The 12,101-nt window shown below is 58.0% G+C and overlaps 1 protein-coding gene across 3 annotated transcripts; it reads left to right on the top strand.

Annotated features, from left to right (window-relative positions):
- Positions 1 to 773: 773 nt before the first annotated feature.
- ARHGEF37 (Rho guanine nucleotide exchange factor 37) lies at positions 774 to 11,856 on the top strand. Of its 3 annotated transcripts, none has more exons than XM_015876157.2 (13): positions 774 to 1,189; positions 3,597 to 3,810; positions 4,224 to 4,347; positions 4,440 to 4,587; positions 5,325 to 5,524; positions 6,181 to 6,311; positions 6,795 to 6,899; positions 7,310 to 7,420; positions 8,083 to 8,412; positions 8,578 to 8,706; positions 8,851 to 9,046; positions 9,474 to 9,646; positions 9,980 to 11,856. In XM_015876157.2, the coding sequence occupies exons 2-13, from the start codon at positions 3,607 to 3,609 to the stop codon at positions 10,187 to 10,189; spliced, it is 2,061 nt and encodes a 686-aa protein (XP_015731643.1). In that variant the 5' UTR covers positions 774 to 1,189; positions 3,597 to 3,606; the 3' UTR covers positions 10,190 to 11,856. The 3 variants fall into 3 exon arrangements, with proteins under 3 accessions (XP_015731643.1, XP_015731644.1, XP_032303422.1); XM_015876158.2 differs by lacking the exon at positions 774 to 1,189 and adding an exon at positions 1,764 to 1,930; XM_032447531.1 differs by lacking the exon at positions 774 to 1,189 and having other exon boundaries at positions 3,699 to 3,810; positions 4,286 to 4,347.
- Positions 11,857 to 12,101: the final 245 nt, after the last annotated feature.

Genomic DNA, 12,101 nt, shown 5'->3' with positions numbered 1-12,101 from the left:
AGAGCTGCTTCACTTTGCACGGCTGGAAGTTGTGCCTGCTTTCTGAGCAAGCCCTGACTAACACACAACGCATCTGCTGTGTTCCCACAGAGCCCCCTTATGGCTTTAGCTTCCAACAGATCTGCCTGAGCCTTCATCTTTTGTACAACTGGGAAAATCCCTCTGCTCCGGCCCATCAGCTGCAAACCAGGAGTGGTTCAGTTTGGGGTGAGATGTCTGGGAGCTGCCCTCCCTGCTGGGTGTTCCTGCTGCAGCTGTGGGCCAGTGGTGCGTGGGGGTGGCCCTGGAGAAGCTGTGAGCAAAAACAGGCATGCAAAGAGGTTGCACAAACCGGGGAGCCCAGCAGGAGGAGGCAGCCCTGCCCTGCCCTGCCGCCTCCGCAGCGCTGCACCCTTCTGGGTGCTTCCCTGTGCCATGCTGCTGGGTCATATGTCTGCAGGGTCTGAGGCCACGAGGCTACAACAGCCATTGCCAATGGGGTGGAGAAGAGACTAAGGCCCTTTAGACTGGCTTATCAAAACCTGGAAACACAAACAGTTGTGCTAGACCAGCATGCACCTATTTGCTTTTCCTTGTAACCAGAGCCTGGCAGTAGCAGCCAGCCCACTCCCATGTCTTCCTGACTCCCGGTGAGCCCTGGAGTGGTGACAACACGTCTGCATGGAGCTGTGCAGCCCCAGCTTGGGGCTGGATAGGAGAAGGGGGCCAGCAGAAGGAAGGAAACTGCTCACACTGGGGAAAATCACTTGGCAGCACAGCTGTCTTGCAAGGAAATCACCCTGGCTGTGCTATCAAGCATCCGAAAATACTGGTTGGAATTGAAAACGTGCCTGGGGGAACACCCACAGCATGACCCATGTGGGGCGGAGCAGACAGCAGGGAATGCTGCCCCACTGCCCTGGCTGCTGGGGCAACAGATTCCCTTGGAGGAGAGCACTGCCAGTCACTGAGTGACACAGCACTGTGTGCTGATGGGAGCCAAAGGCAGTGACGTACCTCTATGGCTTCGTTGGATGTGGTGGTAAACGTGCCAGCCCCAGGATGGAGCTGGGAAGCTCCTGACACTGCTGAGTTGCTGTCCCCAAGGCCACCTGGGTGGGCGTTCCGCTGCTCCATAATGTACCTGGGAGAGGCTTGAGTCGCTGCTGCGAGGGAGAAAGAAAATCTGCATCCCTGCGGTCAGAGCCAGGTAAAGCCTTTACTGCCGGCCCCTGTGTGGGTTGCTTGTGCTCATGACCCCATCCCCCAGGCTGCCCCTCCGTAAGTCCCTGTGTGTGTCCTTTCTCTGTGCCACTTCTGGATGCTCTGTGTCAGCCTGGAAAAATCCAGGTGTGGCTGTCACCTCCCTGTGGTTGGATGGGACGTGCTCGGGGCGTCAGGAGTTGGCTGCGCATCAGCTGCTGCCGTCTCAATAGCTTGTTTACAAGGATGCAAATACTTCACATGCGGGAAAAACCCGCAGACCAAAACATCCCCGTGTCCCGGTGGCATCGCTTCCTCGGGTATATTTGGATTTTTCATTTCTGCTTTCTCCAAACCCCGTTCTGAGGCTGAGCAAACAGGGCAGTGCCAACACAGCAGGTGCCCCCACCCTCGGGGTGCCCAGGGGCCGTACCGTGCCGGGCAACTCCAGCCCCGCACAGCCGGGAGCGCCCAGCAGCCGCAGTGAGGCAATAAACAAGCAGCCGCCGCTTCTCTCCTATCAGACTCGGGGGGGCCATTTGCGGGCGGTGCGGAGCCGCCGCCGCCGCCGCTCCCCCCCCCGCTGCCCGGCTCCTCCTCGCCGCTCCCCCGGGCGGACCCCGGTCGGACCCTGTCCCCTGTCTCCGGGGGCCGTCCCGTCCCTCCCGTGCCACCCTCGTCCTGCTGCTGCGCGCTGTCATTGACCTCCCCCGCTGCGGCAGCGCGGCTCCCGGTGCTGGCCCTGCAGGTAAGACGGGGGTCGGGCCCGGGCAGGGGGGTCTCGGGCACCGGGGGGCTGCGGGGTGGGAAATGGGGGCCAGGAGCCCCTGCCTTCCCCCAGGCGCGGCTCTTCTGCAGGGATGCTCCGAGGCAGCAGCGTAGCGCCGATATGTCGGCAGGCCGAGGGGGGAGCCGGGGAATTAAACCTGCTCCTCGTTCTAAGCTGTCAGAACAGCTTCTTCCTGATTTTGTTGTTTCTCCGTTGCTTCAGACGGGGGCGCAAAGTGGTTTCCCGGCCTGGGAGCCGTTCCCTGGAGCACGGGGGTCCCCACATCGTCATGGGGACCGATAACACTCAGAGCTTGGTCTTCTGAGCTGCAGCCAGTGGGGAGTGGGGCAGAGCTGCACAATGTGATGGGCCGGACAGCGGGGCAGCACCCCGAGCCCTGCCTGCCCCTGGGTCTCTGCATTTGTGTGCCCCACTGCCATGCAGAGCTCAGTGCATTTCCAGCCCCAGCTCCAACCATCTGCTTGTCTCTGGGGTACATCCCACCGTCTGGGGACCTCTGGGGCACCCAGTGGAGTGCAGAACAGCGTCCTGTGTCAGCCACAGGTACACAGGGGGCTGGGATGACAGCTAGCAGGGTAGAGTTCTCCTATAAAGCAGGCAGAGGCGCCGTGCCTGCTGTCTTAGCGCATGGATTTGTGTTCTTGCCAAGCCTATCTCACCTCCAGAGCAGCTGCTGGCATTTGCCAGGCAGGAGCACTCTCACTGCTGCAGCACCCAACATTTGCTGGCTCAGCCCCCAGCAGAGGCTCTGGCTCAGCCCCCCATTCCCATCACATGCACCAGAGCTGTGCAGCTGTGCGGGAGGCCAGGCTGCCATAGGCTGGCTGTGTCCCAAGGCCTCACACTGCCCAAGCAGAGCACTGTCTATGCTGCCTGGAGATCTGTGCCTTTCTCCTCAGCAGCAGCATTAGTAGAGGAAAGGCAATGCTGTGAGTCAGCTCCTAGATTTGTGCTCTCTACAAGAAGAGAGGGAGACAGAGCAGCGCCTCTGCAAAAAGCCCTCTGAGCACCAGGGGCTCCCAGCGCCTCTGGCACAGGCACTCACGCCTTTGCTCACTCCTCCCTCCCAGTATGTACATCAGCTCTCCCTCCCATAGAAATGCCTGTTGTTCAGGCGTCACATAAACACTCTTTGTACTTTGAAAAGGACACTTGAATGCAAGGCAGCACGCCAGGCACTGCCTAAGCAGTGACAGCCAGCCTGAGCAGTGCTGGAGCGGGCACGGGGGTGGTGGAGCCCTGTGCTCCTCTTGGGGGGGGCACACAGCTGGTGCCGGGGTGCTGCTCTGGCCACTGGGATTTGGGCATGACTGCTCAGCATGTCCCCATCTGCCTCACGTGGCTGCCTGCCCTTGACAGCCAGCCTGCTTTTCACTCTCAGCATTTTATGGTTTTATGATTTTGGTGTATCACCTTATCCATCCAGATCTTATCAGTGGTAGGAAAGCCTTCCTTGTAGATGTGGATGGCTTGTTGTTCCTTGGAACAAGTGTGCACAGATGTGCTCGTGGAAGTGCTCCTTGTCCCCTGGCATAGGTGGAACAAGTGTGGGCACCAAGCTGGACCCCAGAGCACCAACCCCTGTGTCTGCAGCTCAGCCCCTGACCCAAACTCACCCTTGCAGGCATCCTAACATGGCAAGCACCCATGAAGAAGAGCCACATGCTGAGGACACAGCAGACCATGATGCACACATCTATGAGGAGGTGATGCTCTGTGAGCGGATGGAGCACAGCCAGCGGCTGGCTGTAGAGGAGCTCATCACCACCGAAGCCAGCTACGTGCACAACCTCCAGCTGTGCCTGTCCGACATCCGGGCACACCTCGAGAAGAAGCAGGTGAGGGGGCTGTAGGGTGAATGTGCTGGGAGCAATGAGGCTCCCACGTCCCATCAGGGTCAGTGCTGAGGGCAGCTGGGAAGCCACTACCTGCGCCCTGATCCTTCCAGCCCTTCCAGCTGCCTCCCTCAGGCTGAGTCCTGGGTTGAACAGACATTATGTCTTAGCCAGTACAGCCATCTGAAGGCTTTAACTCTGCATCTGTAATGTTAGAAAGGCCTTGTCCTGCTTGGGAACAAAGCCAGATCTTATCTCCAAATGCCTCTTGAAATGGAGCGTTTCCAGCTCCTCAAATGTCACATGAGGCTGCTGGAAGGACACTGGTGTCAAGAGGGTGCGGGTGACTCCACAATACCAGGTCCACCTCCATCTCATCTATTTGGCTTGTTCTGGGGCAACTGTGTTCCTTCCAGCTGCCTGGTCTTGACCTGGAAGGACTCTTCTCTAATATTGATGACATCCTCCATGTCTCCAGACGGTTCCTAAGGGGACTTCAGGACACTACTACCCAGGAGCATGAGCAGCTGCTCAGCATCAGTAAGTGGGAAGCAAAATCATACTGTATGTGGGGAGGAGACCCCTTCCCATGGAAGAGAACTGTTCCTTCCAGCCTGACCCTCCTCCCCCAGGCACTCTATTCCAGGAGTTCAAGGAGGAGATGGAGATGGTCTACAAGATCTACTGTGCCAGCTATGAGCACGCTCTCTTGTTGGTGGAGAGCTACCGCAAGGACCCCAGGCTGCAGGAGGAGATTATGGACACCCTGAATGCAACAGTGTAGGTACCCTCTGCCACCCTTTCCCTAATGGTCTTGCCCTTCTCTCTAAACGAGCTCCCTTCATGGATGGGTACCTGCTCCTGGGCACCTGGATGAGTGCCACATCTTCACAGCATTGCCTGGTATAGCTGCTGGCAGCCTCTCCTGAATCCTCTGGGACTTACCTAAGGAGCACTACAGCTTGGGAATCTTTTATGGTGGACCTCATACCTATGGTGGGGGTGGCACCCATGGCTCCTGCCTGCTCCTCCCCTCCACATCACTGCCACCCAAAAGGCTGTGCCACAGACAACATGCATTCCCCAGTGTCAGCAGAGAGATAGGCTGGCCCCAGTGGATGTAGAGGATTCCTGACCTATCAGCATGGTCACAAGCACTGCAAGTCACTGGCATTTCTTCCTGCTTGGAGTGCAGCTGATGTGCTGGAGGGGGGGGGCCCTGCACACACAGCCTGGGGTGTCCTGCACCTCTCAGCCAGACAAGCACAGATGCCTGCTCAGGCCTTGCACTGCCTTTGGGGCTGATGGGGACAGCACCCTGATGAGCATTCTCTGGGGGTGAACAGTTGGGGTTCAAGGCCAGAAATCCAGGCATAGCTCACCTCTTGATCCCAGGCAGCAAAGCTCTCCTGGTGCTGGAGAAGGGCTGGGTTACCCCCAGAATGCTTGCAGAGAAGCCCAGAGAAGCATTAGGGTTGTCCTCCTCACCAGCCTCACGCAGTTCCCCCTTCCATCAGGCCTCACACGAGCGCCTCAGATCTCAGCTTCTTCCTGGTGATGCCGGTGCAGAGAGTCACCAAATACCCACTGCTGCTGGGCAAGATCCTGGAGAATACCCCTGCCAACACCAGCACCCATTCTGCCCTCGCTGCAGCCGTGCGTGCCATGACCCAGGTCAATGCCAACATCAACGAGTACAAGCGACGCCGGGAAGTGGGTGAGCAGGGCACTATGGTACCTGGCTCGGGGAGGGTGCTGTATCATGGGCAAGCTGCAGGAGCAGGGTGGCATAGAAGCATGAACAGAACTGGTTCACCTGCATTCCCTGGGCTGGGGAATTGAAGGAACAATCCTGCCCTTGGGATAGGAGAAATCAAGCTCCCCACAAATGCAAGCTCACTCTGCTTTTTGGTTTTCATGGTAGTTTCCCTGGGGTTGCCCTTCTTTGATGTGGGTTGTGCTTATCCTGTCGATCAGCCCCAGCCTTGCTGCTGTTCTCGCCTTGATTTTTCTCTGTTTCGCCCACTCAGGTTGCTGCTATAAAGCTTCTGCAGCCACATTGTTCTCTTGGTCACACCAGCATCCCAACAGCTGCCCCAGCACTGTGCAGCAAGGCTGCTGGGCTGCAGGGCTGTGATAGGGACATGCCTGCCTGCAGGGAACAGCCAGGACACAGCACTGCAGGAGCCACATCTGGGTTGCTGGTGGCTGCAGGCAGGGTTTCTGGTCCCAGGGCACTGTTGTCCTATGAATTAAGACCAAAGCACCTTCAGGGTCCCACAGATGAGCAGCTGTGTGAGCAGCCCCTCACCTCTGGGACATCAGGCCACTCACCAGCATCTCTCCTCCCCTTCTCATGTCTCCCCGAGGCAGCTACCAAGTACAACAAGGCTGAGCAGCTGACGCTGCGGGACCGCTTCGCTCGCCTCAACCCTCACTCCATCGCCAAGAAGACCACGCGGCTGAGCCGGCTCCTAATGCACGAGGCCGGCATCGTGGCCAAGGTGCGAACCTACCCACTGCTTCTGCCGCTTCTGGGGCTTTCCTGCACCGAGACAGGGAGAGCCGAGCCCGGTGCTGACCCCCAGCGGCCTGTGCTGTCATGTAAGCCCATGTCCCCCTGCCGGGTGACCCAGCGTGGCTGTTAGTCCCTCATTCCAGCCACTGTGCAGGCACAGACCTCCCTCCTTGCCTCACGAGTATCACAGGGGAACATTTTGACCTCCAAAAGCCCTTCAGACCATTAGAGCATCCCAGCAAAAGGATGCACACCCAGTGGCACCGAGTGCTGCTTGCAGCTGCGGCATTTTCCCCAGCACCACGTCCCAGGCAGTGCTCAAACATGGATCGTGGCCCTTGTCAAACTCCTGGAGCCCCTCGGGGTCTCCTCCCCTCCAGCTTCAGGCTGCACCTTGTGTTAGCATCACCTCTGCCCCCACCCCTCCCTGTTCTGTCTGCACAGAGACAAGCTGCCCCTTGCCTTGCAGACAGAGGACAAGGAGTACGATGATCTGGAAGAGAGATTCCAGAGCGTGGCATCCTGTGTGACTGCACTGAAGGAGAACATGGCATCCTACCTGAAGCACTTAGAGGTAAAACCCTGACTGTGTGCAGGCAGCTGCCCCCATCCAGGCCTCAGGACCCAATCTGGAGGCTGCAGAACATCCCCAAGCCCTCTGCAAATAGCAGCTGGAGGTGCCCAGGGACTTGTATTTCTCAGCTGAAACATAGAATCATAGAATCACCAAGGTTGGAAAAGACCTAAAAGATCACCTAGTCCAACTGTTCACCTATCACCAATGGCTCCCACTAAACCATGTCCCTCAACACAACATCCAATGTGTTGCTGTGCTGGGGACCTCACAGCCTCAGAGGATTGCCTCAAAATATTGAGAATGGTTCCCCACACTGGGATAAGATGAAGGAAAAGGTGACAGAATGACTCCCTGTAGCCCAAACAGTGCATAAAAAGCTCCTGCCCTGATTGCTTTCTCCCTTCCAGGCATTCCTGCTGCCTACCCCACACAAGTGTGAGCTGCAGATGGAGGAGGGCCCTGCCCAGCAGTACCGCCGCCTTGCAGAGCACCTCCATGGCACTGTGTTCCCAGAGTTTGTGAGTGCTCCTCCTCTGCAGAGCTCCTTTGGGATCAGAGCCGAGCATCTCTCTCACCTGCTGCCAGGGAAGGGGAAACAGAGAGTGGGGTTCAGAGTGGCCCGGTGCAGGGAGCATCCTTATCAACATTCAGCTTTGGCAACCCATCAGCATTCCATAGATGGTGTTTGCCATCAGCCCCACTCGTAAGCATGGCCAGGGTGGGTTTCCAAGCAGCGTAAAGTGTGGCAGGGCAGATAGATCCCCAGACTGTATGCCAGCTGCCCTATAGGGAGCACCAGCCTTCCCATGCCCATGCTGTGTGAGGTGGGAAACGGGGTAAGCACTCAGATCCTGGGCTGAGGACTTCTGTCCAACCAGGGCACTCTGCTGGGATACACACTGCACTGGTCCATGGGACTTTGCATATATGGGTGCTCATATCTGGTCTTCTGGGACAGCCCAAGTTTTGAATCACATCATGCATGACTGCGTTACTAAGGGTATGCTTTGGTTGGCATCCCATGTGCATTCAGGAAGGGGTGCCACATGAGCCCCCACTCCACACAAATCCCCCAGCAGGCCCCCAAGCCTTTTTTTATTGCATAGGACAGTATTGCATACAGACAGCAGGACCTGTCCAGTGGGGTTCCAATGGAGATTTGGATTTTGCCATCCCACAGAGGCGCCGGCTGGACAGGCTGGTCTGGCAGCCCCTCTGCAGCTTGGCAGAGATGCTGGTGGGGCCACAGCAGCTGGTCAAGAAACGCCTGGACAAGCTGCTGGACTATGAAGAGATTCAGGAGAGGAAGCGTGAGACAGGCAGCGTGACATATGACGAGGAAGCAGCCATGAACACCTACCTGGCCATCAATGCATTGCTTGTGGCTGAACTCCCACGCTTCAACCAGGGGGCCATGCAGCTCCTGAGACAGATCCTGGGCTCCTTCATTGTCCTGCAGGAGGACTTGGCTGCAGAGGTTCTGCATGAGGCTAATAAGGAACTAGAGCAGGTGAGAGAGGGAGAGTGGGTGTCCTTGTGCTCTTCCAGGCCTGACTGCTTCTGCTGGGTCCATCCATCTCCCCTTTTGGTGGGGCTGCTGTGCTGTGGGCTTGGGGCAGGATCTATGGCAGGATCTGGCTGCATCCCACACTGACCTCAGGGTCTATCTTCACAGATGCCTCATGGCCACATGCCGTTGCCTGCTTTCTGGAGGATGGTGGAGGACACCCTGCAGCAGTCGGGCATCCAGCTCCGTACTTTCATCCAGGCATTTGAGACCGTCACACCAAACCCTGTGCCACAGGTAGGAGCTGCAAATCATAGAGTCATTAAGGTTGGAAAAGACCACTAAGATCATCAGGTCCAACCATCAGCCCATCCCCATCACACCCACTGAAGTCTCCTATGTGCCTGACCAAGTGCTCCTGTGTCTCTTGTTCCCCTCCAGCCCCTGAACCCTGCTGAGGAGCGGAAGGTCCGTTCCCTTGTGAGCAAACATGGCCCAGACAAACTTTACCAAGTGACAAGCAACGTCAGTGGCAGCAAAGACATGGACCTGACCTTGCAAAGGGGGCAGATTGTGGCTCTGCTGCAAAGTGTGGATACTAAAGGCAACACAGGCAGATGGCTGGTGGATGCTGGAGGTACTGTTAGCATTGCAGGGAGGCACCAAGGTCACAAACCAAACCTAAACCACTTCCTCAGCTTGGATGAAACAGTGAGCCACTGTCTCTTGGGTTCTCTCTTCCAAGGCTGGCTCAGCCCAAACCTGCCTTTGCTTTGCCAGCTACACCTATAGCCATTGGCTGTAGATCTTGGGTTTCCCCATTTGTTCCCCAAAAGAGCACTTGTGAAGTGTCAAGACTGGGAAAAGAGAGTCCAGTCCACATAGAAATGTCTTAAAACCCATTATCTGGGCTTTTGCTCTGGATGTACTCTAGCGATGGACATGTTTGAGTGAGGCTCCTGTGCTGTGCCAGCTGACAGCCAGGTTACCCTCCCTCCTCTTCCAACCTGTCCTGTGTGTGCCAGGTGATGGGACCCCATGACCTGTGTGTGCATGTCCTCCAGGTCCCCGAGGGTTTGTGCCTGCTTCCAAACTCCAGCCCTATAGCCCAGGACCAAGCCAGCAGCCCAGCATGAAAACGTCAGCCCTAGAGATTGGCACAGAGGGAAGGCGACATTCCTATGTGCCACCTGAAGCTCCTAAACCCCAGGCAGCCACGTTCACCCCAGCTTTCCAGGTGAGAGGGGAGGACAACCTAGGGCTGTTCCTAATGACCCTGATAGCTCCATGCTTGTAGGCAGGGATACAGGCCTGTTTTTCCAGCACACATACAACCATACATTCATGTGCAGCTGTGTGCCTTGCAGGAGTGTCACAGCCACCTGGGTGAGGCTGAGGTTTTGTCTTGCTGGGATCTGGGGTGGACAGAGCAAGGGAATTGTGCACCAGGGGTCTTCATGTCCCTACATCAATGTCCTTGATGTCCTCTCTAGGTCCTACCCTGCCATGCATGTCCCTTTGCTTCCTGGCTCTGTCTCTTGCTAAGTTCTTTCTCATTCTGCTCTCACAGGTGGTTGCTGGCTTCTCCTTCACAGCACGCAGCCCTCAGGAGCTCACATTGCAGGCAGGGCAGCCCGTGGTGGTGCTGGAGCCACACGACAAGAAGGGCAGCACCGAGTGGAGCCTGGTGGAGGTGAACGGGCAGCGGGGCTACGTTCCCTCCAGCTACCTGCTGACTGTCCCTGTGCAGGAGCCCGTGGGCTGGAGTCTGCCCGTGTGAGCAGCACCAGCACAGCATCCGAAGGCTTCGTGCTGCTCACGGAGAGCTGTGTGCATGGCACCCGATGAGCTCATTGCTGAGAGAGTGGATGCTCAGCTCTGGGCTGGGGAAGCAGCAGAATGTGGTCCAGGGGCTGTGGGTGCACGGTTGGAGGTGGGGAGATGTACTTTGTGCTGTGCACAAGGGCAGGAAGGTGCGAGGGTGCCACGTCCCTGTGTGTTTGCTTCTTGCTGGGCAGCACGGAGAGAAGAGCTGGGATGGAGCGACACGTGGCTGCAGCTCGGCAGGGATTTGTATCGGTGAGAAAAGTCCCTGTAGTGGTGGCGAGAGAGAACTGTCCCTGAGTAAATCAGGTCTGAGCTGCAGTGCTGCAGTGCTGCAAACGGGGCTCCAGCCTGACACGTGTCTCTTGGAGATGTGCTGTCCACAAAACGGGTGGGGTGATGCTCCCCTGCGCCCACCCGCACGTCCGAGCGGCATCTGGGCATTGGGTGCTGTCACCTCTCGGCCACCGAGCCCTGCTCCTGTTGTTGGCTGTGACAATACAAGGCTCCCGTGCCCGGCTCTGTGCCCACGCGTGGGGCTGCACGGCCGCGAGGTGGCGGAGCTGCCCCGGCACAGCTCAGCTCAGCTCAGCGCAGCCCCGCACAGCGCAGCACTGCAGCGCCTCCCTCCCGCAGCTCCTTCGGGATCTTCCTTTCCCCGTCGCATCGTGTCGAACCTCGGTGCCCGTGGATATTCCCTGCAGATGCTGTCCCCTGGACGTGCGCTGTTATACGGTGTGAGGACGCGGGGCACCAACTCACTTCTCTCATTATATCGCCCCAGCCGGTCGCAGCGCTGCTGCCCCGAGGGTCTGGCTGCTCCCTCGGGGTCAGCGCAGGGCACGGGTCCCTTCCAGCCGAACCACGAGGAAGAATAAAGGGCACAAACGTGCCTTTAAATAGCGCAGCAAGGACACGCTCTCCTGAGAGGAACGCTCTGGCCGGGCTGGTGGAACATGCCTGTGCCCGGGGGGGGGGGCTCCTGGCCAGGTGCCCACCTCAAGGTCAGGCATTGCCCAGAGCAGCAGCAGGGCTGTGTGTGGGGCAGCCGCTCACCAGCCTGGGGTCTCCCTGTGGTGCAGGGCTCTGGTTGCAGTGGAGCTGGGTGGCACTGCTGCACACAACCTGCTGCTGGCCAGCAAGGGGCTCAGCGCTGGCACCGCGCCGAAGCTGATTCATATCCTGGACGTGCTGGCATTTGGATGGTGTCCACCCAGAGGGTGCAACAACGAGGATCAGATCTGACCTGCTGGACCTGGGCCAGCTTGTTAATGTGTGAGGTGCACAGTGACCGAGGCACAACTGGCATAGCTGACAGAAGAACACCATCCACGCAAACCCCAAGCCTGGGCTCCCAAACCTGCATCCATCCCAGGACACAATGTGTGGCAGGGCTGTGGTGTGCAGTGAATGCGGGGCTGGATGCAGAGCAGCACATGCAGCAGCATCCCAGGAACCAAAGTACCTGCAGTACTGCACTGCTGGAGGGGCTGAGCCCCACAGATGGCGGCCGCAGGGCTTGGAGAGAGGAGCACGGGCATGAGCAGCACTGCTTGCTCCCATCTTGCACAGCCAGCACCTGAATTGTTTAATAAAGTGTGAAATTGCTTTCATGCTCTGCTACCTTTGCAGACACGGACCGTCATTACTGCCTTCCCCCCACCCCTCCAGCCAGCCGCTAGCTGCTGCTGATGTCCCTGCTGTCACAGCGCTGCCAGATGAGCTCCTGGCACACACGGTGCCCAGCTCAGCTCCATAGCACAGCCACACTACACCCTTCCCTTCTTCACAGCCCCATCGCACAGCTCTGGCTGCTGGGGATGCAGAAACGCAGCCATGTGGCCGGGCTGGGGCTGCACAGCTCATTT

The sequence above is a fragment of the Coturnix japonica genome, chromosome 13 (genome assembly GCF_001577835.2).
Source record: "Coturnix japonica isolate 7356 chromosome 13, Coturnix japonica 2.1, whole genome shotgun sequence".
Taxonomy (NCBI): Eukaryota; Metazoa; Chordata; class Aves; order Galliformes; family Phasianidae; genus Coturnix; species Coturnix japonica.
The sequence above is the reverse complement of the archived record's forward strand: the minus strand, read 5'-3'. Positions and strand labels throughout refer to the sequence as shown.

Coding starts and splice junctions, on each gene's coding strand:
- ARHGEF37 (XM_015876157.2), top strand. CDS start 3,607: ATGGCAAGCACCCATGAAGAAGAGCCACATGCTGAGGACACAGCAGAC. Junction 5,525..6,180: donor CAAGCGACGCCGGGAAGTGG/GTGAGCAGGGCA, acceptor TCCCCGAGGCAG/CTACCAAGTACAACAAGGCT. Junction 7,421..8,082: donor GCACTGTGTTCCCAGAGTTT/GTGAGTGCTCCT, acceptor GCCATCCCACAG/AGGCGCCGGCTGGACAGGCT.